The 25,601-nt window shown below is 37.8% G+C and overlaps 1 protein-coding gene across 21 annotated transcripts in view; it reads right to left on the bottom strand.

Moving 5' to 3' along the window:
* INPP4B (inositol polyphosphate-4-phosphatase type II B) overlaps window positions 1–25,601 on the bottom strand; it is a 380,968-nt gene that overhangs the window by 251,661 nt on the left and 103,706 nt on the right. For 7 of the 21 annotated variants that reach the window (XR_005256730.1, XR_005256729.1, XM_038135220.1 and 4 more), the window contains exons 1-3: window positions 19,386–25,401; window positions 17,612–17,836; window positions 15,926–15,970 (exon numbers count right to left, since the gene is read on the bottom strand). Coding sequence is in view for 16 of the 21 variants with exons in the window: in XM_038135220.1 (XP_037991148.1) it covers window positions 15,926–15,970; window positions 17,612–17,836; window positions 19,386–19,482 (367 nt within the window). In the remaining 5 variants the exon portion in view is untranslated. Of the gene's footprint in view, window positions 1–15,925; window positions 15,971–17,611; window positions 17,837–19,385; window positions 25,403–25,601 lie in introns of those variants that run through there. The other 14 variants (XM_038135230.1, XM_038135229.1, XM_038135231.1 and 11 more) reach the window with 5 other exon arrangements.

The following is a 25,601-nucleotide window of genomic DNA, read 5'->3' as shown; positions in this document are numbered from 1 at the left end:
TTTTATTCATTCATTGACAATGCAGCAGCATTATTATCCCAAAGCAACTTAGTTTATAAATAATAATGTACAGTCTGTCTTGATAAACTAATTAAGTAAGGTGTAGCTATTCCTTAGTGGGCAAAAGGACAGTTAAAGAAGGGAATGCCAGAGTTGGACCTGTGCTATTTTCTTCCACCCTGGGGGAGTGTTGAGGATGGCAGGGAAGTGTAAGAGAAGGAAGTGCACATCACCACTGTTTCTGCCTCTGCTGAAAAGGAATACCTTCAGTCAGGCACATGCAAAAGCTTAGGAATAATCAAATTTTGGAACACACAGGAAATCTTTGGCTATACTTCTGAATTAAGAATGCAAATGCAACTGTGAGAGGGCTGAGAACTGAACAGGAATGTGTTCTCTATTTGGCAAAACATGCCTGAAAGCAAATGAAATGAACATTTGAGGATGTGCATTAGCACAGAACGGTGTTAATGAGCACTCCTGCTAGTGCTCCATAATAAACCTCACTAACTGGTTTATCATAAATACTACTAACTGGTTGTCCCATTCCTGTGCCAGCAAGAATGCTTCCGTTTGCTGATGGGGACAGAAAAACAGAGAAGTTGCACCCACTATTTGCAATGTGGACTCCCAGAACAATTCAGCATGCAACACTAAATGGATGTGGCCACAAAAATTATAACGTCCATATTATCACAAAATGAGGGCACAGTTACACAGCCATGCAACAGGTACGCATTAGGAGGGACACTCTTTAATTGTAGTGACCAAAAGAGATGCCCAGACTCAGGTGAACTCTATAATGAAAAGAAACTCAGTGCAACAGAATACTTCATTTGGAGCACATATACAAATAAGTAAAGATCCACTGATTTTTACCTATGGAGACACTCAAGATCACTGTTCCTGTCTCTGGGGGTGAGAGGCTTCTATAAAAATAATGTATCTGTTCTCTAGAAGATACAGCTGGTTGCTAAAGTAACCTAGTTATATTTTCAAGGAAATGTTCATACATAAAACAATTAGTATCCTTCAGGGATGTCTGTAATAAACAGCAGGATGAAAATTTCTACCAACAATCCAAGGAGAAAGATGGCAGGGAAGTCTTACCAAATAATCATTAAAAAATATCTCTAAGACATCTCTACAAGTACAGGTTTTGGGGGAATAAACCCCCACAAACATAAAACAATATTAACAGTACTAACCGTAAATAATCTATCAGTATGCTGCCCAGAAAAACATCAGTCATTACCAACTTTATTTGCAGCTAAAAGAACATGATTATTTATGAGTCATTGAAATAAGATACACATGAATGCTGCTGGGGAGAAATGCTGTATGCTGATAAGTGATCATGGCCATGAGTTGAAATGCCAGCTGCACTCATCATCTTATTTGCAGATGAAGTGATTAATCTGGTTAGAATTACCACCATGAAAATCAGGAGTGATCTATTTCAGAGTAAAGCCTGTGTGAGTGTGGGGGCTGTAGCTGCAAAGGAGCTTTGATCCCAGCTCAGATGGTGGAGTCTGACTGCCAGAGTGGCGCTTGGATGGTCAGACAGAGAAGTTTCCTTAGCAATGCAAAGGCTTAATTTGCAACTTTTCATTGCCCGTTGCCAGCAATGGGGTTTCAATTCTTCTGATATGCTAGAACAGGCCTATTTCCTCTTACAGCTTTGCTATTTAGCCTGGACAGCCCCGGACACTTAGAGGTTTAAGTAATTGATCCAAGAGGCTCAGGAAACAGGCTGACTGGATCAACACAGCTCCCAGGCATCTGTGACGTATCTGCACTGCAGGAGCAAAGGCGTGGTTATATGTGTTAAGTATCCATCCAGTGCTATTTACATTTGTTGTGCATTGATCTACTGCTAAGGTCAGATGATCTGTTCCAGCACATTCACAATCTTGCTTCAGCTTTATTTACAGTTGTGGAAAACTGAATTCCATCATCTTCGTGCTCTAGGCTTCAGCTACACAACAGCTTGGCTTAGAAAAGATCCTTAAGTAATGAAACAAATTGGTATTGATCAAGATTTTTCAACTTCTTTAATTTTTGAAAATGCGTCTGAGAACATATATCTCTGTTTATCTCTTTCAAGAAATTGCAAAAATATAATTTTTCCCAAAAAGACTGCATTTCCTTACTGAGCACACTGTGACTCTAATAGCACAGAAAACTTTCTCAGAGATGCTGAGGTAGACTTGTGACAGCAAAGCAAATCTCTTGCTGTTTGTTTTGCATTATCAATTATCCTCTTTCCTTCTGTTCAAAACTATTCTACCCAAGGCACCACTTCCTAATGATATTTAGGCTCTGATCTTCAGTTTTCTAGTGAGAGAAATGAAGAAAGAAAGGAGGTGGGGGGGGGCTTGAAGCCTTAGAAAAACCTTGCTATACATTACTACTCCAAAATACATCCGTATCAAAATAAATTTTGATACTGCTGTTGCAACTTATTTTGGTGTTGCTGGTATTTCAGAATACCGCAAAAGGGTTTGAATCTTCATGGAAACAGAGCTAAATACCATTTCCTCCTTCACCTTTTCCTAATATTGTCATATCAAGTATCTAATGACAAAGTAATCTTGCTGTAATTTCTCTCACAGATTTCTCACTCTCCAAAAAATAGAGTGGTTACAAGTTAAAATACCAAATGAAGAATCAGAAGATCTGTAAAATGGTAAGCAGAATTCCATTTTTCTTTGAACTATGACCTTCTTTACTAATACCGGTAATCACTTCATCTGCAAATAAGATGATGGGTGCAGCTGGCATCTCAAGAAAAAACAATTAGAACCTATAACAATTTATTTCAGATTTTATTAAAAATATATTCTTCTGTTTCTTAACATTTTACATCTCTTTGGAAATAAAATAAATGTAAAAAATGCATCAGCAATACCACATGAAGATTAAAAGAAACAAAAGTGCCAAGTCTCAAAGTTTTCAGTCTGCCACATCTGTTTTTTATTACAACAGTACACATTGCTTCCTTTGACAGGAGCATTTTTTCACTGCTATACCAGTTGTCAAATGTAGTATTACATGGGTTTGATTCTCAGCATGCAGTATTGACTGACTGTAGGGACAGAATTCTTCTCTAATATGTAAAGAAAATTCAGCTGTTGCTTAGCCTGACTCCAAATCCATGTCACCATATGCATCTTCACAAGATGTTTTCATGGTTGGGGAGGAATGAAGCCCCCCTCATAAAACAAAGGAAAGCAGTCAAGCAACAAAGTCCAGCAACTACAGCAAACAAGAAGGTTCAGGAAGAGCTCTAAACAACCTGAAATCTTTCAGGTTGCTTCTTTGCTGCACACCAGCTGCTCTGAGCAGCTGTAAGGGAGCTATTCTGGCTCCTGGGTAGAAGCCTAGCTACAGGAGAACTGGACTGGAGTTCAGCCCCCAGGAGGAAGTGATCCACCTTTAGCCTGGACAAGCCACCCAAACCTGCTGATGTTAACACGGACATAAGTACACCTAAGAAATGCTGCAGGATTAGAGACTGCATTAAGCACTTTGTGTAAAATTCTCTGGAGCCAGCTATGTAATTAATTGTCAGCAAATTGATGTGTGGCCACAGCCCTGATATCCATGAGACTCTGCTGGTGAATAAAACTATGAATTCCTTCTTTAAGTAAAAATGCTACATATTAAAGGTGATCAAATGAAGATGCTAGGACAAGGTGCAGTAGGGAGCTATATTAACAATGGTAACTCACAAAATAAAAGACAGAAAATAATAAAAGCAAACTATAGGTCTACTGTCCTACTGAACAGCCTTAAAATTCATCTGTGTGAGAAGAGCTGTGTTCCTTCCTTTCAGGGACTAGAAAGTGATGTCATTTAAACTTCAGAAACATTCAAACAAAACCCCCAAAATTAAAATAATTAAAAACCCCCACCAAAACCACCTCCTTAACATGCCCTAAGGGAAGACAGCAGGAATGTTTGAGCCCTGTAGTACTCTCCATGTATAGTGCTCAAAAGAGGTAAAACGTGGCCTTTAAAAAAAAAAAGTAGGCAGTGTATTATTTACCTCTATGTTTGTATTTTTTTTTCATTTTTAACCCCCCACTCTGCTGGCTTCCTAAATGTCAGGCTGATTCACAATTGGTTTTAATTGCATAGGTGTCTGGTGTTGAAAATGACCAGTGAGATAGCCTAAAAAGATGGTCCTCTACAGAAAACACAATGCAAACCACTGATTAATCCCTCCAATATGCCAGAAGTGACCTTTTAGCAAAACAAAACCCACACATCTCAAAGAAAAGCAGACTGAAATGTACTTCAAAGACAAGGCAAAGAAGAGTAAGACACACTTTTAATCAAAGAAGAAAACAAATTTCTGCAATCCGGAACAATCACTTTTAGCCCAGTAATGATTAAACTTGCTGGCAGGGAAATGCTTGATAAGTGTTAGATAATCTGCATTCAAGCTGTAGTTAAAAAGAGAAGATGTTCTAACATAAGCAGAACTTGTTTGAAAAGGTGGCAATTCTGGATTAATACCTAATACCAAATTAGAAGTCCAAATAAGAGACAATGTTTAACTCCTCAGAGGATTCTGAAGCAGTCACTCTGACCAATAGCTTACGATTGCTTTAATAGCATAGGACCTGCACAAGATAACAAAGTAGAACTCCTTCACAAGGAATTTTAGAAAACATATATTTGGGGTTTTTTCACCTAAATGACAGAGTTCAGAAATAATAAAACCTCACAGGTCAAGTGTATTTTGAAGAAATAACCTTTACACCTAAATTTCAAAAAATGTACCTCAGCCATGAAAACTCTGGTGGTACAGACAAAGAGCCTTCTAAAAAGCACAGGGTGAAAAACACCATAGTGACAGTAGCTGCTGTGATTGCCTGGATATTATTTCAAAGTAACATTTTTAAAGCAGCAAATACATTTGTATATGTAGTTTCATCACTATCAAAACCAAGATCATTTCCCCTCCAAGACACTGGCTCATAATTATTACTCTCAATTTTCAACTCTGCAGTTTGTATTTTGAAGAACATTTAAAAGGGGAGACATTAATGATTTCTACAAAGGAGTAAGACCCAAACCAGAAAATTTAATCCTTATACTATAAATACACTCTAATTTCTAGCAGAAGTTTCTTCAAGGGTGAACAATGGCTATTTACATTCAACAATAATATGTTTGCAACTGTCTTGATTTTGATATGTTGACACACATAAAGACACAGCTGACTTCTTCAGAGATAAAATTTTAAATTATTTTCACTCATTTGTACAAAGAAATAATAGTTTAGGATTAAGAGGAAACAAAATAATGATAAAAACAATAACAACAATCACTCAAAACCAACAACAACAAAAAAACAACAACCAAAAAAAACCCAAAAACTTTTGTCTCTGTAGAGATACCCCTTGGCAGATTAGAGATCTGAATCTTGAATTACCTAGGTATTGCAGCTCTTCATCTCAAAGTTGAAAAAAGTGCTAGCCCACTTCAGTTTTTAAAGCAGCTAGTTTACAATCCCACAGACAACAATCCTCAGCTTCTCAGGTATGAAGAATTCTCATCTTTAAGGAATGCTAAGACCAAATTCTTCTTAATTCATCATAATGAAATTCTACATACTTTCAGTCTCTCAGAAATCAGTCTTAAAAGCAACAGAATTCCAGATTGAAGTTTTAGCTTGTTTTGAACATTGGAACAAGACTGAAGTAAATTTTTAAGTGCTTCTTTATAACAAAGCAGTTTTATATTCCACATAGTAGGCAAAAACCACTCCAAAAATATGGCTGATAATATTAATTAAAGTGTCCATAACTGGACTAGAAAATTTATTTGCCACAGCAGGTAAGGGTAAAACAATGAAGAAAAGCATTCTTAAGCATTTTGCTTGCTTTCAGTAAAGCACCTCAGGTCAGTCAGCTAGTCATGCTGCATCACGTGTTGCATGGGATTTTGTACTGCTGCATTTAGGAGAATTCCAGTTTTCTCAGGGCCTGCAGAAGAACCTGATTTTTGAGTCAAATCTCACCACAGGCCATGCATTTCAGAATTTCCAAAAAAAAGTACATCTGTAACTAATGTGCTCAAAAGGAGCGGATGATTTTAGTCTGCTATTAATTCAATGTTTTTCTATTTATGTAACTTCTGTTTCCACATATAAGGATTAAAAACAAGTCCACTGGGAAATGTTTTATAACATGAAAGTATTACTGCAACTATTTCTACAGGCTCATTCAGAGATGTATTTAACAACTGCCACTTGAAACACAAAGGTTCAGCTAATGCAGCAGAGTCAAGTCAAGAGCTACCATGATTTGAGTTATTAAAAATGTTTTCAGTTAATAATATTATTGGCCTAACAGAGAGTTGTTCCATCTCTGTTTAGTCATTACCATTCTGCACAAGAAGCACCAACTCTGTGACTACTATAACCTCTAAATAATTTGCTTGCTTTTTGTCTTCCAAATAATCTCTACCCTTTTGGAATTATGAGATGACTTCACCTTCACAGAGAAAGATACACAAGGAAAGAGATGGAAGGAATTCCCCGGGCAATTTTCCATGAAGCGTTCTACAGTCTGGGCTAAAGGTTAGAAAAGACCAATTGCAAAAAGTGACAGTAAAAAAGATGAAAGTAAACTCTCAACAAGCCAGAGATGTCCACGAGTAGATTTTAAACAGAATACCCTGAGACTCCACACACCTGCTACCTGGCTTTGGAGGTATTTGAAGTCCCCAGGTATTCAAGCTTTGAACTGTAGGAGGTCCCTACACACCTACAGGTTGGCTCCAGAGCACATCCTGACTGTCTCAGCCCTGAGGGCACCAGCAGCTCCAAGCCCACCTCTGGCCCTGTCAGGATCTGAGAACCACACACCTCTCCTGACAGGCTCAGGGTGGCAGGGCACAGCTACTCATCCACATTCTGCAAAAACATCACTGCTGATTTCCTTCACAACACACCCAGAGGGGTGGCTGAAGGAGAAATGGGACCAGTGCCTCTCTTCATTCAACAAAGCACTGGACCAGAAAGGGGTCACACAGTGAGCAGGTCCACAGGTTTTAGCATTCTGCCCACCTCTAACATAACAGCTGCAAACCACAAAAAGCTGCAAACAATTACACAAGAGAGAGGAAGACTTGAGAGTCTGCTTGTATCACTCAAAGCTGTCTCACCTTGACTGCAAAATAAGGAAGATTTTCCTGGCAGTAGGCATAGAGGGCATGAAAGACAATCGTAATTTGGTATTTTATATATATATATATATATATACTTTTACATTCTAGTACCACTGAACTCAGGTTGCTGTCCATAATCACTCCAGAACCGAGGTCCACCCCACTGGAAAAAGGGCAATAATCAGTTAAAAGTCATCATCAGCTTATTTTTCTTTGACCCAAATTCTTTTCTTTGCAGAGAAAGGGCTAAGAGTTTAAACTCAGGGTAAAAGTCCATTTCAATTTTATTCCTGGCCAACGCCACTTCTGCACTTCTACAAGTTTACTATATATGTTTTACTTCAAGCTTTCATTTTGCAAACATTCCTATGAATAACTGTTCCTTGAGAGAACATTAAAAAAAAAAAAAACAAAAAAAAACCCACATGATTTTGCACATATACAAAAAGTCATGAAAATGAGCATCAGTAACATATTATCCAGGCCAAGAGCATCCACAAAACTATTTTAACAATTGCTGACTCTATCTAGTCCTGATTCTTTTTGCCCAAAAAGAAAGGCTATTCAGGCTGCTCCTAAATTCTTTATGGCGTCCTCAGTGCCCCACATAATGGTTTCATTATGACGCAAGTGTGGAAGTTCCCTAGCATAGCTTGAATCCACATAGAGAGCAACCATTTTAAATAGTCTAATTTCAACATAAGTGATTATTTAGAGAAGTTGAAGATTTTTTTTAGATCACAAGCTAGGTATCAACAACAAACAAAGGATCAATAGATACCTTACTGCCATACACAGTACAGAATGTTGGAGGAGTTCATGTCAAGCCAATCACTACCAGCTCTAAGAAGCCTCCAAACTATTTCTGGAAAGTTACATGACAAATTCCTGGCACAGAGATATTGGAATCAGCCTCAAGTTTAACAAGTGCAACATCCCACCCCCCCCCCCCCCAGCAAGGTCAACCACAGTAGCCTGTATCCACTTGGGTTTTACAACATCCAAGGATGAAGACTTCACAAGCTCCTCCAAGCACTGTGCCAGTGCTTGACCACCCTCATAGTAAAAAAAGAAATCCTAACTATCCCTGTCCAGTAATTCCAAAATAAAATTTATTTCTCATTTCTGCTGAGAAAAAAATCCCAGGACTGCAAGGGCCAATTAGGCAGCAGCAGAGAAAACTAAGATGTCAGGCACTGAAGCACACAACTAGGGATACTAAAAATGGCTTTTCAGCAAACTTAGTGGCGCACACAATTTCTTTTTTAAGTAGATATAAAGTTTAAAACTTTAATGCTACCACACTTTGCAGTTTGATGAGAAAAAGCACTGTTTTTAGAAGAAACAGTGTAGTTTTAAAGGATTTATGAAGCTGTGGAGAAGATCAACATCTATTGCTGAAAACTTAAGCTTCCCTGACAACAGCACAGTTAAGGAGTTAGGAAAAAAAATCTCTTGCATTCTGAATAATTAAAATGTCAGCTTCCTGGGAGGCAGAGAAAGGTTGGAAGAAGGCAGCAGGACCAGGATTGCCATCCAAACCACAGTTGTAGGTAAGGAAGTCTTACAGAGCTTTCTCTAACAACAAAGGAATACCTCATCCTTATTTGGCTTGTTGCTCTCTGTGTACAAATATCTGAAACAGAAAACATTCTCAGTAAGGATCTAAACAGTCCTCTTCATTCAGACAAGTTTCCTGGACCCACAGAGAAATCAGTCATAGATTTATTATGCACCAGGTAAGCAGAAAGCCATCTAGTCACTTAGGAGTTGTCCCTGTGGATGTGTGGTGATACAGTGGGACAGTGTGCTCAGGGCCACTCTCACTGGGAAGATGCTAGCAAGAAAATCTCCTTCCATGGCAGAAAACTGCCAAGTAGGCCATGGTTCTCCCCTTCTCAGCTCAGCCACTGAACTGCCACACCTTCTCCCACTCACCCTCTTCAGCCACTCCAAGATCCTAAAGCCTGAAGGGGTAGAGGATGCGCACACATTTGTGTATGTGCAAACAGCAAGTCAAATCTCCTGCTGAAATCTACCACACCCACGTGGGAACCATCCTCAGGAATCTGAAGAGCCTCATTTGAGAAAAATCAGGTTCAAATATTGAACTGGAAAGAGCACATAGACTGGCAAGGCAAATAGGAGAAAGTATGCACAGGAGGTATATTTTTGGGCAAAAGCAGGAAGAGAAAAATAATGATGAAAAAAGAGCAGCAGTATGTGCCAAAAATAACTTCTCTCTAATGCAATGATCTTTAATTCTACTTTCCTATGAACTAGTTTAAAAATACCCTGGAAACACAAGTTTTCCATTTCATCAGAATAACTGAATAATTATTGTCACATTCACCAGAACACCTAACAATTCAGAAGCCAAGCACGCTGCTTGTGAAAATACTAAAGGACAAATTAAGGTATCCACTAGTTCTTTTTTGGTGGTTTTTTAATACCAAAGTGAGAAAAAATTTACAAAAGCTCAATTCTGAGAGAATTGCATTAAATCTCTACCTGTATCTATAAATTCTTTAGTAATTTTGGAGTCCCTTTCCATATATAACTTTCAATCAGCCTTACAAATTACCATTATATTACTGATAGCTATGAATGTCTTATCTCAGAAACTAGAAATAGTTCAGGCAAAGCAGCATGGAATGAGGTAGATGAACCCATGCTAAGATTGAGCTCTTGTCATTAATCTGTTTTTAGCACTCTGCCTCACTGGGATACTGAGCTGGAACCCCTCTTCACAGAAAACATAACAGCTTTCAGCACAGACACAGCCTTGCCTCTGAAATTTTGGATAAAAGGAATTTTGCAAATATGAAACAGCATTTGCAAAGCCTATAAGAAAAACATGCCATAGACACAAAAGCAGCATTTTGAGTATCAAGAAAAAAACCCTGATTTTTACTAAGAAGCCTACCAATTTTATTTATTTAAGGTTTGAAAAAGAAACTTTTCAGTTTCTTTTTCAGACCTTCCTAGTCTTTTTCTCCTTTCTTTTCCTTGGGCTTATAAACGCAGCAGTTTTATAACTGACAAGATTTCAGAATTTGTACATTTCTGACAGAATTTAATCCTATTATCTGCTGCATCACTCAAGAGTTAAGATGATAAACCCCTGTCTCTCAGAATGGCTAAATTCCAAAAAGCCCTTTCAACTGTTAAACAGCTTTTCAAATTCAGGCATCTACAAACTCCTCTTTAAACAGATTAGCTATAGCTATTCAAAATTTATCTCTAGATAAGTGTTTATATCAAAACATGTGAAAGTCGCTGTGAGAATCTTTAGGCTATTAGATTTAAAAGTTTCCATTTAGTCACAGCCCTTATTTATACATATTTATATTTACAAGGTTGTCAACCACTTTCTCCCGGTAGTTCAAATACAATTTCTTTTTTCCACAAAAGTAAAAGCTTCTGGAAACAGAAAATACTTCAATTTCATGGAGCAGAATGGAAGAAAACTGCCTGAAACTCAGTTTGCACCTGGGTTTAATATTGATACTCAAAACATCCTCAAGTTTCTTACTACTTGCATCAGCACATCAGCAGATTCCTGTAAATCTATCACACTGAAATATACTCAGACAGTAATGATTTGCTCCCTCATGCTGGTTCATCCTCTGCTCTGACCCACTTCAGAGCCAATAAACATCCCTGCATTTAATGAGCCCACCATGGGGACTAAATGCTACATAGCACCTTCTACTGTAGAATTTTAATCTCTAACACCTACACAGAAACTGAATTTACACAAGTCAAAGCTGGTTAATGAAAATCATTAAGTATCAATGGATGCTGACAAGTTGGAAACATTTCTGCAACTACTTCTGTTAGGAATTGCTTCTTACTGACACAGAGACAAAGTAGATGACAAAAATGAGTAATGTTACACTAGATGTAATGGGTTTTCAGCAACAAAAAAAATTCATATTAATGGACTACATAGAATAGTTATATATTTATATATGTATATATAAAACTATACAGATAATTTAATGAAGAACTCTATTTAACTGTAAAGTACATATTATTATAAACAGAATTTTTAGTTTCTCTTAATATGCAAAAAGCACAGAGAACATTAACTGTTCACACATCTTCCCAAGTTTTCATGTTTGGAATTTCTGAGTCCTTGCATAGTAAGACCTACAATTAGTACAGATTAATATTTAAGGACCGTGACAACATCCTGCTTCTCTAGCTGCAGGGCAAATGAAGACAATCCCTGCCCTAAAAGGGAGTGAAGGATAGATTTCTAGAATTACAGTGCCAACAGGTACAAATTTAAATCTCCAGCCTAATTCTCTAGCACTCAAACCCACTTAAGCTGGAAAAAAAAACCAAACAAGTATATGAGATTTTGAAAGGATTCTGGTTTTGAGCTTTTTTGGGGTATGTGTCCATGCTGCACACACATCCTACGCCACCCCACAAACTCCATTTCCTGGATTTGTTTTTCCAACATTAACAAGTCTTAATGGTAGTTTATAGACAGTTTGGCCTTTTTTTCTGACAGAGTACACAACAAGCAAAACTCATGAGTGATGCTTCAAAGATGTACACAATGATGAAGGAGCAGTGCTTCAGAAAGCTGCCTATTTAAAAACCCCAAAAGTTCAGCCCAGTGTGGCAAGGGCTATCACAGAATCCCAAAAGCCTTCTCTAAAGTGACCAAAGTACTGTGGGAGGAGAGGTGGATAAAAAATTTTGTGGGATCTTGGCAAATCCATTCTCAAATCACTTTTCAGCAACATTCACACAATGTCTGCATATAACAAAGAAAGCTTTCTGTGAGTGCAAGAGTGTCGGAACCCAGGATTCTCCTCTGGGTGTCCTGGATGGCCAGAGCTGCTGGCAGGGGGCTCTGAGACCCTGGCATGCAGCCAAAGACACACGTGGGGTTTTGATCTTAGCCCATGGAGCAAGTTACTAACTCTGTATGAAGAATTACAAGCCACACACACAAGTTTAGATAGCATAGTAGAAGTAATCACGGAGTGAAAGGAAGGATTTCTGAGTGCTGTACAGGGGGGTTTTAAGCCTTGTACGCAGGGGTCCAAGTTCTGTACATGGGGGTCAGGGATTCTAAGATGGAGGGATTTGGGTGTGCCCTGTCCTCTTTCTTTCTCCTTCCTAGCCTCCATGTCTTTGGTGATGTTGGCACTCACAGATTGGTTTAGAGTAGAAAGTCACCATTCAATATAGATAGTAGGTATTGGGGAAAAAGTGTAAACATGTGTACGTAATATATGATATAAAAGATGGCACCAGCCCCCTGGGAGGGCAGTGTGCCTTTGTCTGACCTGCTGAATGGGCCACAGCAGCTCAGGAGAAGAATCTTTTAGATAACCAACAATAAACAACCTTGAGAACGGACAACAGAAGACTACTGAGTCTTTCTTTAAAGGCACGGGTTGGAGGAGAGACTTTTGCATCTTTTGGGGTCACCACAATCCAGGACGTGAAATCTGATATCAGGTGTCCCTGGGTGGGCAGGAAACCCCACATCTGGCGTCCCTGGGTGGGCAGGAAACCCCACACAAGAGAATGCAGGAAGAGTTGACTCTTCTCAGGGGTGACTAACTCAATATCACTCATCAATTTGCTGGATATGCATTACCCATCATCGAACACTACCAAGAGAGGTGACAGCATGATGTGAAAGATGATAGGCATTCACTACCTTAGAACCTTTTGGAAGACTGTTTCATTTGTTGCTTTATCTGCACTGAAACCGACTGCAAGTTGGCTCAAGTTCTCCTGCAGAAGTGGGGAAAGAAGAAATTCCTGCAGGAGTTACTGCAAAAATATTACAAGTCCTAACTCAAAACATGCCAACACAGTCTCAGACTGGGCTTGAGTTGCTATCTCTTTGGGAGGATTCCTTTCAGTCAAAAAAGGACTCATCCTAGCAACACTGAGTTACTAAGAATAAACTGCATTTAAGGCATCTTATGCTGCAGTACAAAAGTCTCAAAGCAGACATAAGTCAAACAAATAGCTCCCAGAGGAAACCAAGAGCGTTCTTTCCAATCATGTGGTAACTCTTCTACATCCTGAATAGTTTCTGTTCAATTTAAATTATCTTTTTATTTACTATTTGTTGTTGTGATGTAACAGTATCTAAGATACATCAGTAAAACTAAAGGGGGGAAAAACAAACCTGACTAGCTGGTTTGGTGGAAGATGGAATCTGTGTGGGACCAAAACAAACTCAAGTAAAATTCAGAAAATTGTTACAACAACTAAGAGCAAAATGAACAAATAAAATAAAATTTAAAACTCACAAACCCAGCCTTCATTTTTATACTCTTTCTGCTATTGTTTCTAACATGGCCAACACAACATTTTTGAGGGATAAATATGCCTCACCAATAACTGACACTGCGAGTTTGATTCACAGGGGAATGATAACTTTTTAGATTTCCTCAAAAGTGCGATGATGACTTTTTTTACAATTTTATTTGGCTAACACAACAAAGCATCATTTAATCACCAACTCATTAATTGATGAAGCAGAAGGATAAACAAATGGGCAAATTCTACTAGGATCAAGACTGGCTTCAAGTTTGTGGTAAGGATAAAAGAACTCTTTCTGCTTATCATTCTTCCAGGAACAGCCACTGCTGAAAAAGCTCCAGATTATGTTTCAGAATTAGAAAAATCATTCAGTCATGCTCTTTGAGCAGCATCAATGTACCATTTATTATTATAGTACCATATTATTACAGTACCATAAATGCCTACTAGAAGCAGCCCAATGCAAAACACAAATACTGACACTGAGTAAACAGAGATCCATCCAGCATGAGCCCAAACAAGTCTGAAAATGGCTTTACTTTGTTTTTCCACTTCTGCCTGCTGGGGCACATTTATCACTGAAAGCAACTTTTCCTGAAGCACTGCTCATCTAATTTGCAGTCGGTGCCTGTAGCACCTTCCTCCCTCTCCTACACTACCACCAGAGTCATTGTGAGAGTTTGTTATTGCTGGAATGCTGCAATTACTGGCTCTGCCCAAATACTACAGCCGTATCACCTATAAAATGTAAATAGAAATGCACAGAAAAGTTAAATCTGCTCTTAACGATTATTATACCATGGTGATTTCCTGCCAACAGTTAATGAGGCCTTTGTTCCATGCCAACATTTAATAATTTCTGCAGAAATAGTCTATACAGAAAAAAAACCCATAACCTACTCAAGAAATTTTTTTGTAATGCCGTAACTATCTAATTTTTAAAAGACATACAGATAAAAAATACACAGATAGAATGTAAGGTATTCTAAAAATGGCTGTATCAAATAGAACTGTGTCTGTCCCATAAGGCACAGCTTTAAGGTGTCAGCTTTTCAATCAGTGTAGTTGCAGTAGCACACAAGCCGAGTGTAACCCAGTTCAAAGGACAAGGCCAGGAAAGAAGCTCCCAAAATGCAAGGGGCAAAAACAGAACCACAGAAGCCACATCACTCATGCCATCCTGTTTGCTGTGTTTGGAGTTTCTGAAGGACATTTGTTTGCAGACTATTTAAATTCTCCAAATAGTGCAGTCTAATTGATATTTATATAATATTCTGCTCATACTTATCTGTATTTCCCTCTCCCTCTTACACTTACACTTTTTTGCAGCAGATGTTATAGAAGTTTTTATACCAGGGTGAATGTTAACAGATACTGAATAACACTGAGTGAAAGTTTCTCAGCGTACAGCTACACAACATCAGATAAATATTCACAGGTCATATGGATGTAAACATCATAATAAATTTGACAAGTTTTAGTTCAGAATGCAGACAGCACATAGAATCACATAGAACCAAGTATTTGAAAAGTCACTATTTGTGACTGAGTTCTTTTACCATATACAGGAGCAGGGAATAATCACAGGATCATTTCAGTTGGCAAAGACCCTGAAGAGAGTCCAGCCACTAATAAACTAAACCTAGTTATCATTCTTATTTCCCACATGGAATTACTGTGTTTAGTGCTTCTACAGCAAATAATTATTTCACTTACTATTTCAAAGGCTTCAAAGCTTTTGCACTGAAAGAACAGTGAAAAGTAGCCAAGCTTGTTTTGCACAGTTTGGGCTGACATATTGTGCTCCTTGGCCTTGTATTATAAATATACCATTATTCAATTAGATTGCTTGACTTTCTGAGCAATCTGAATCATTCTGTACCTCTAAATGGAAGGGGAAGCTTGAGCTGATAGAACCCCTCCCAAAACAATTCTACTACATACTATAACAATATATAATTCTCATATACTAATTACTAAGTATACTACATATTACTAAGTATAAAATGGCAAAGTCAGGTAAATGCTTACATTGCCTCCTCACTACCAAACAACATCACATTTAGATTAAACTTTGTTCTAAAGCAACAGTCCTTTTATCTTCAAATTAAATGTCTTTTTCCAAATAAGCAGTATTTCAAAAACTACATTCACAAAGCTGTTGGGCAGATTTTCACCCTGGTAGAGCAGCATAGCACTAGAGAATTCAATAAACCTTTAGCCATTCCAACCAGTTAAGAAATTAAAATCAGCATTTCAAAAGGTATGGACAGGCACTTCTCCCACCTAGACCTTCATTTTTGTAAACAGGTCACATGCTACACTGTATAACACTATATATATATATATATATATATATATATATATATATATATATATACTCTTCACACACAGACCATTATAATTTCAAAAATTCAAAATTGTATCTTACCAAGACTGAACTCCAGCTTTGGCTCATTTGCAATTCTCTGAATACCTGAAAAGGTCAAGAAAAAAATATTAGACTTAATTCGATTTCCATGTCTTGCTTTTTAACACATAGTAAAACTCACATGCCTATAACTACTGCCATGGCCACTGAAGTAGCATTTTATGTTAGAAACTCATGGTCAAAGCAAACTTCAATGAAAGACTTGCCTGAAAAAAGGCTACTTATGAAGAAGACTTCCTTCTTAATAGAAACTGTTGCTGGGAAAGGAATCTAGTAAAAACCCAGGTTTTCATGTCTGGCTTACTTGTAAGATTTTCAGTCATGGCAACTGACTATATATGTGTCGGGAAAATATTAAGTCTCATAAGTAATTTTCAAGTAAGTATGTCATCACATTAAAAACAAATTCCATGTTTAGTGAAAGTAGGTAGATCAGGTTAATACGGTAAAATATAAGCACATTATTGATCTACAAACAAATTGTATAATAATAAGCCCAACTTCTTTTTGTTGGAGAATAAATATATTAATTCCTCTTCTTACATAGCAGGAACAGGAACAGTTTAATCCATTGTGGAATTATGTTCTATTGCAAAGGGCAGTATTTTCTTGTGCTAAAATAAAGGAGTGAATCACAGAGATGCAACAAGAGAAAAGTAGGAAGCAAGAAAGGATAAGTGAATAACACTTAGTTGTTCACCTGATGCACAAAGTAATTGGATCACAACTACAGTTTCAATGAACTTACAGAAGTTAAACTCTCTCTTCTTGACATTTTTGTATTGTCTCCAGTAAGCTTTATTCATTATTGGTCAGTATTGAAGAAATTGGTCACATGGGAAGGAATGGGTTAGTATATGAACTGGAGCAAGATTTTTGTTTAAAAAAAAAAACAAAAAACACCCCATGAACAAAAAAAATCACCCCAAACTTATCAACTTATTGCTGTGTCTGCTCCATAAAAACATAATGCTGCTAAGTCTAGATTCACACCGTTCACACATCCATTCACATCCATGTGAGGAAAATTACAGCTGCAGAGCTTAGAAAGTTCAAAAAGAAAAAAAAAATTTTTGTTTTTTTGTTTTGTTGTTGGTTTTTGTTTTTTAATGGAGCTTTAACAAATTTCTGAGTTGAACTCTGCCAGTAGCATATTGGCCTGAAACACCTTCATGAATATGCTGGCTACAGAATTGATTAAGTGACCGGGCAACTGAAATACAGTCTTCTGACTCCAGTGCACCAAACACAACTCAACATATGGCTACTTGCATTCAAATTCACAGACTGCTTTTGCATCATAGAACAAACCTGTGATACTAGTTTAAGTATCCCTAAAGATTTATACGTTTATCAACATTATCAGACTACATTTTAAACAGTAGTCCATACAGGACATAAAAGAGGAAAAAATGCTTTAATTCTAATGAAGAAAATAGGTTAGATAGAAAAATCAGAAACACAGAAATCACACATTTGTTCCCCTGAAGGTTATGTGCATAAACCAACATATACCAGGGAAAAAAATCTGAAGACAATTTTCATCAGTCTATTTCCTCTAAACTGAACTTTGACAAGCAAGGAGTTGAGCAACATTTTATACACTGCTTGCGACACTATCTGAACTGCCACAGAGACTGGGCCACTTTTATTGTACCATTTCATTAAATCAGTACATGCACTTACTCGTAAACTGGGGCTCTCCTGGACTGTCTAACTGGGATGAAGGGAAAAACTGCTGTGCTTCATCTGATGATCTCTCCTCTTTGATATCCATGATCAGCCTCCGGAGCTGCTGAATTTTATTCTGCAAACCTTCCGAGTTCACCTCTCCCAGTGCCACAGCCCAAGATTCACAGTCTGGCTTTGATGCAGCTTCAAGGCAAAGATCCGGTTCTGCACTCTGAAACTCTGCACTCAGAAAGCATGAAAGCAGCTCTTAGGGACTGTGACTGGAAAGGGGGATGATGGAAATACTGATGTCACAAACAATCGAAACCACTACATACACACTTATGTCCATGGTCACAGAACCATGCAGCCCCATCCACCTCCGGAGTCAAATCCCAGCTCCTTCAGAATCAGTGCAGTAATAAACATATCCACAGAGTAGTTCCAAGATCAGTTAACAGATGGCTAAATTAGGTGGCAGAATCAAACCAAAATGGGAAATCCTTTTCCAGCACAGATTCTGCAGCCTACCAGGCAGCTCACTGAGCTCCCAATTTGACAAAGAATTTGATGTAGCAAGGGCAGCAGACACAGTTCTGTCAGAGAGTGGGATTCACCAGAATGAATGTGTCAATCATCTCTTCTATTAAAGATCTCCATTATGCTCAGCCTCTCATTCATCCTTGCCAGAATACAATCAGGAACACATGCAGAAAATTTAGCACGACATAACTCCTCTGTGAAGACTCAACAGGTTGTATGTGGGAGCTTCTGACCTCATTATTATCCATGTGTCATTTGCTGTTCTGCCTGGAGTCTAATTGTTTAATGATCAAATTTTCAGAGAACAAAAGAAGAAGGGAGGAGGGAAAAGCTGAAGCTCCCAAGGAATCCAAGTAAGTAGCAAGGGCTGGTCACTTAAGATTAGAACAGGAAGAAAAAACACCTCTTAGGCATTTAAAATTCTGTAGAATAGATTGCTTCATAGAGTCACAAATTCAATGTGACATTTAGTGCAACATGCACCACAAATAGCAAATTGGGAAAGAAAGAAAATCAATGGTTTTTTTTAAAACAAGTTACTAACTAATTTAGAAACATAAAACTCTATAAAACACCTTGCTATTCTATTAACAAGGACTGAAATATTTCATTGGGCCTGAAAGTCATTCTGAGCCAAATCAGCCATATCACTGGACAAAACAGAACACTGAAAGGTTTTCATACTTAGTTTGAAAATCCAAACAACATAGAAAAGTTCTTTTCCATACAATGTGAACTTAAATTTCTTTTACTACCTTGAGTATCTAACCTTGGGCACTTGCACACGTTATTCTAAACCTGTTTGCACTTCATAAACTGAGCATCTGCCAGTTACAATAACCTCTGCTTTTATGGTTATGGAGGGGATAAAAGATGAAACCTCAAGTCTGGAAGGCTCTAAAAACTGTACACAAATCCCTGTGGAGGTAGGACAAGTTTTTTGTCTGGGCTGGATCTAAGGAAATCTGACTGTGTGGCTGCAGATGCTGCTAATAATGCTGGGTAACATTTCGTGTACAAGTTGGACCATAGATTTCGTGAGGAAAGACCGGAAAGAGAAAGTGGAAATATCTGCTTCAGGGGCAGATAAAAAGCTAATAAGGATTCAAACGCTTGCCTTTAACCCTGACTCAGTCAGAAAAAAACACATATTCAGTTCTTGAGAGAAGAATATTCAAAATCTTAGACAGCTTCAAATGTTCATTAGATCCTTTTTCAGACAAGATCTTTTCTTGAGTGACCAAACCTGACCAAGATGAGCTCTGCTGTTTGTCCAAGATGACTGAAGAGACAGAAGATTTGGCTGTAAGCTCTCCTGTGATCTGGTACTCCATATGAGCCATACTTTCATGAAGTAACCTTCAGAAAGACCAGTATTAAGAAGAGCTATTAACTTTTCTGTTGCTCTGATAAGGTCTACACCAGCAGAGTGCTCTACTTCCTCCTCTCATTGACATCAATGAGTCTTAACAAAGTTAACATCTGCTTTTACCATTCAACCTTTAAAAGCACAAACAATTTTAATAAAAGCAGTTTGGATATCCAAAATACCTTAGGTGAAACAAAAGCTGTCAGAGAAACAAGTCAACACTTAACAACCAAAAAAAAAATATACCAAGGTGTTCTTTTCTTTTCTCCCTTTATCTTTAAATGGAAATAGGAACAGTAATCTAGCCTTGAAATATCCTACCACCAGCTTGATAAAAAACATCTGCTTTGGGAGGAAGTCTATGTTTTTCAATTCATGAAATCATCTTATTTATATTTACCTCTTAGCTATAAAAAACAGACTGCCAAGCTCAAAAGGCATACTGAATCATCATTAATATGCATGGAACCAGAAATGGAGAGTGAAATGCAGCAGGAGTGGGCATAATTCTGATCTAACAGGTGCTAGTTTTGCGATGTGGAAATTCATTCTAAACTATCACTTCAGAACACTACAGTCAGCTATATTTAGATCCATGGAGTACTCTGACAGCTAAATTAAATTCTGAAAAGTATATGAACATGCCTGAAAAATACTCATCACTGCAAATGTGAAAAGTTTCATTCTGCAGTAAGAATGAAGGTATCAGTATCTAGTGGCACTGGAAAGCCTTTTCTACTCTAATCCAGCAGCCTAAAATCAGAAATGTATGTTGATGTTAGTTCCTTCATCCTCAGAAAAGTTTTCCTTCTTTCCATTATTTCATAATAAAATTTATTCTTCCTAAGTTTTTCAATTTAACATTAGCAGTTGCCTCTTTTCCCTCTAAATACTTAGGTCAGTTGTTTTTAAAATGAAAACAAATTTCTTGCTAAAAATGTCTGAGTGACATTTCTCTGAATTTTTAAAAGAATTTTATTGTCATTTTAATCCCTATCTTTAACACAGAAACTTTGATTTCTGTTAATTCACCAAAAAACTTTAGGCAGTTATTAGACCTGATTCTTGTCATTTAAAAGACTGCAGTTTAATGGAAAGGTTTTCAAAATAAAAACGTAATAAAATAAAACAGATACATTTCCACTTTGGTTTTCCATCTTATTCACTTGTTATTAATCTTTTTTTAAGAAGATTTTTTGGTTTATTTTACTAAACAGTTAAAGGTGACAGGAAGACTGATACTCTTTAGCTTGCTGTATTTTCCTTCATGAAAGTTTAAGCATAACATCATGTTGAACAGGACAAAGAAGAAATTACTGGGATAACTCAAATTGATAAAATGTACAAAGCCCATGGTCAACATCTACAATGACAGCCTTGACTTTTTCAGAGGATGACTGTTTTTCCTCCTATGCTAACATGCAAAGTAAGAGAGTTCAAAAAGGTTAAAGGGTGTCTGTCTCTTTTCACACACCCCAGCAAAAAATTCTCTGCTCAGCTGCTAGCTCAGCAGAGGAAAAGCGTTAAGAATATCAGTGAGTCACTGACACTCTAAAATATAAAGCACCATCACAGCTAACCACCATATGCTGTAACAAAAGTAGAATGAAAGCTTTGATACACAAATTATATCCATGGGATATTTCTAATACAGACATCAGAGGCTTTTAATTCACAAAGCTGTCTGAATTCTATATGCTGACGCATTTCATGTTCAAATTAGTAGTGATGAAATCATCCCATGGTTACTTATGATGCTATGTTAATCTTTCTTTGAAAGCTACATTTTCAATCAAAGATAAAGAATTTAATTAAAATTTTTATCTTCAGTGATTTTTTTAAATTTTGCAATGCTGGAATAAACTTACATAAGTTTATTTATACGCTCCATTTAAGTCCCTACAGAGCCTCACTAAGAGTGTATTTGAAATTAACATAGCATGATGCCCCAGGTTGACTACTGCAGTAGATCACTGTTTCCTCTCGCACCTGTCACCTGCTTATACCCTTTCATTAAATACCACACCTATACTGGAAGCAATGCAAACCACACAAATATTTGAATATCACATTGGTATCTCAAGATTCCTGAACAAATACACTGCAGTGTTGACTGAAAGTTCCAAGGGCGGCCTTTGCAAAGCAGTGTACTGCTTTTGCTGAATGGAAGCAGTTCATATCTCTGGCTGGACCATCAGTCTTCCTTAAAAAGGCAGGATTCAGAGATCTTCTTTCTCTGCCTAGATCTGCAACAGAAACGTTTGGACATGCCTCACTTATTGCATCTCTACAATAGGGAGTGATCCTGACCTGCCTTTCCAAGACACCACTACTGAAACAAGTTTCCAAGTTTAAGTGGCTTGCATACCACAAATGGCAAAAGGGAATGCTTGCTGTCTTAGGAGCATTCCTACATACAGACCCCTTTTTTATTATTTTCCTGATTTACAAAATTAACCTAATATGATTTAGATGACTGACTTTGAAAAATCTCTGTTTTCTTCCTTTGCTCCCTTCCACTCTCCTCACTAGCCCTACCTGGATGTTACAGCTCTTACCTCCCTAACTCTCACTAAGGGACCACACACAGTGAAGCAATACATTCCTTAAGGAATCTCTCTTTCTGAATGGCAGAAGAGATTAACAGATCAAGAGAAGGCAGTGCCTGCATGCTGTCTTTCACGTCTGGTTTCATTTCACTGTGCCTGTGTTTTTTCTAGGGGACATTCCTAATTTTGCATTGTACACCATCATGTGAAGGAAAGGAAGCAGAGTTGTACATGCATGAGGCTCTGTACAACATAGTGGTCAACTTCAGAATGCTCCCAGGGTCAGTTTGAACATCGAATCACAGAGCTCCTATTGTCCTATTTCAGGGAAACACAACAGTGACCCAAAGACCACCCTGTCTTGCTAATGGTGACCAGCTCCCAGAAGAAGGGCACATAAACCCATCAGCCATGGCAGAGCCAAAGTTCTCCTAACAAATCCTTCTCTTTCCTTCCATGGTGGGCTTGGAAACCTTCTGAGTTAGGCTGCTTCACAAGCACTTGACCTGAGGCCTTAACAAGATTATCTACCTTGTCTGACTTCTTTTGTACAGACCTCCTGTTTCACAGCCCACCGTGCCCTGAGGTGATCAGCAGCCCCACAGAATCACTAAAGGTTGCATGAACATGTCCTTATTTTTCCCTCCATGCTTACTCCACTGCCCTCATAATGTTCTTTTTCTCAATATCCCAGTCAGTCTCCATTTCTCACTCTTACGACTCCTAGGATTCAATTCACTAGTCAGAGACACATGGAGATAACTGGACAAAGGCTCTCTCCAATCCCCCTTCACAGTTCCAAATTGAAGCTTGCAAGACAAAGAAAATGCCCTTTTACCACAAGTTAAATCTCACAGTCTTTCTTGGAGCTTCTGCTGTGCTGTGGCACAACTCTCCTCCATCAGTTCCACTGATGTTCCAAGAAATTTGACATTGTGGGCAGGTATGTCCTCCTATCCCGCCTTCATCTGAATCCTTCAAAGTCCCAGATACACATTCTATAGCTTTTTTTTGGCTCCCAGTAGCCAATGGATCTAATCTTGTGATAACAAAACTAGCTTTTCATGGTCAAAGCCCCTACTGATAAAAGGGCTCTCTTCCTAGTTCCTGAGTATTGCTTTTCTCCTCCATTTTGTCTTCTGAATTTCATTCTACCCTAGAGTACATGGATTATTATTTCACTTCTTCTAGTATTTTGTCCTCATTCTGTACACTGTATATAATTTTCATTTGTCTTCAGTTTTGTTCTAATACCTCATAACAGCCCAGCTTTCTTTTTCCATCCAACAAATAATCAGCCAGGTTGTCATCCTTGCTCTCCAGCATGGGAAAACTGCCAAGTCTGAAATACATTTCTCCTCCACCTGTCTTGTCTTTTCCTCTATCTTGTTTGGTCCTGCCCAGGAATTCATCATCATTTGCTGGCTCTGTTTACCTGGAGTTTCCTACACTGTTTCCTATTTTTCCCCTTTAATATGTTTTTAGAGGATGCACAGAATGCCACCCTTACCCCTGGTTCCTACTGAAACACCATCAACTTTCAAAACTTGGTTTTGGAAAGTCTGTCTCTCAGCTAGTTCCTAATTATACAAGCTTATTTCTTCCTCCACACATATTCACAGGCTCTTTTTTCTCCACTGGCAGCCTGAAGTGCTTACTCAGTATCCTTTGTTGTCTATGTCCCCAGCTTTTGGGATTAAGACTTGCCAGTGTTGCTGCCACAGAAACTCTCCTGTTTGCAGGCTTCAAAGCTAATTGAGTCCTGTCAGCAATTACAGATTCTGGGTTTAGTTCAGCAGCATTGTGTTCAAGCATTGTAACACAAGTGCCAGAAGGGAACTGACATAACTGTATTCATACTCGTAAAGTTGGGAATTCTGTGAATGAACTGGACTCACTGAGGGCACAATTAGAGCTCTCAATTTGAGAGTCAATGGGAAACATTCAGATCTTATAGTCAAGGAAAGCAATGCTTCCAAACCAAGAAAGAAATACTTTTTGACGCAGTGCCTCAACACCAGGTACGAAATATATTATTTTGTTCTCTACAAAAGATGAAGGATTTGAGCTATTCCCCAGAATACTACCCAGATAAGGATAAAATCCATAATGAATATAATTTAAGTCACTGCCTTCTCAAACATGACCAACCACTATGAATCACTTCAGCAGGTGAGGAAAAAAGTCAGCATAATTAATGTAACACTTAGAAGTGGGCTGGAGATTTTGGCGCATAAAAAGATGATAGGAGCTTCTACTGAATTTAAATGTATCCATCAAGCCCACAAATGCAGCCTAACTTTTTTTCCTCTGCTCTTAGACCATCACAGCTATCAGAAAATGGCAAACAGTTCTAAGGACTTCAAAACCCTGCAGAGGTATCAGAAAGAATTCATGTCATAAAAAAATTCTAATACAATGGCTATTTCAGTGGCTCCTGCAGAGAAAACTGTCAGCACTTTCACCAAATAAAATCTTTTCCCTAAATAAGGATTCTGATTTATATGAGATAGCTATTTTTCCTGCTGTTTTCAACAATTTTATGAATGAAGAATTGGTAAGAGGTAAGAAAAACAGAAAACTTCTCATTTAATAGGGAGTTTAGCAATGATTAGATGATAATAGGGAGTTTAGCAATGATTAGGGAGTTTAGCAATTCTTATTGAAGAATAAGATGCATTAATTATGCATCAACATGAACCCCATCTTGTATAAGATATCTGACAAAACAGAATCTCAAACTTGTAATTATTGTCAGAGGAAGATGATGACATGGCTTTGACTTGATTTTATGATTTTCTTTGTAGGCATGAATTCAGAGACCCACCAGTATTTAAGTGTATGCATCGAACACACAGCAGAATGTATTTTAGTTAAATTTCTAGCAAAATTCCAATGCCTGGGTGACTGAGGTTTTTTATTTTTATTTTTGTTGGCAGAAATAAAAGAGTCACACTGAACACGTTGAGATATCTCTTAACTACTGACAACTATTGAAACATCTGAATTCCACTACCCAGAAGCACTCCAAGATTACCACTTCAGAGGCATCAGAACTCTGTGAAACAAAGATGGCAAAACATTAGGATTTGGAACCTGACTGGGAAGTCCTTCTGTTTGGCTGTTCACACCTGAAGTGACATGGAGATACAAAGACAATGAAACATAGAAGTCACTAGGCAGATGGATCTGTGCCATCCTACATCAGATCAATGAGTAACAAAACGAATAAACTATACGAAAAGACGCTACAGGAAACTTTAAAAAGTAACTTCAGAGGGTTTTTGTCATACTTCCAGTATTCGAAAGTTTAGATGATACCTCATTCCTAGGCATGTCAGGCAAGCCTAACTTGTTCAAACTTTCATATTTTCTAACAAGGCTGAATCAAATGTCAGATTCTAGTCAAAGACTAGGATATTTTCAAGGGAACAAAATAACACATAATTTTACAGAAGGCATTTCTCTTCCACTTTTATTTGAAAGGGATTTCTTTATCAGCACTTAGAACTTGGAATATTGCTTTTGGCTATGAAATTCAAAT

The sequence above is a fragment of the Motacilla alba genome, chromosome 4 (genome assembly GCF_015832195.1).
Source record: "Motacilla alba alba isolate MOTALB_02 chromosome 4, Motacilla_alba_V1.0_pri, whole genome shotgun sequence".
Classification (NCBI taxonomy): domain Eukaryota; kingdom Metazoa; phylum Chordata; class Aves; order Passeriformes; family Motacillidae; genus Motacilla; species Motacilla alba.
This window is presented reverse-complemented; position numbering and strand designations above follow the sequence as displayed.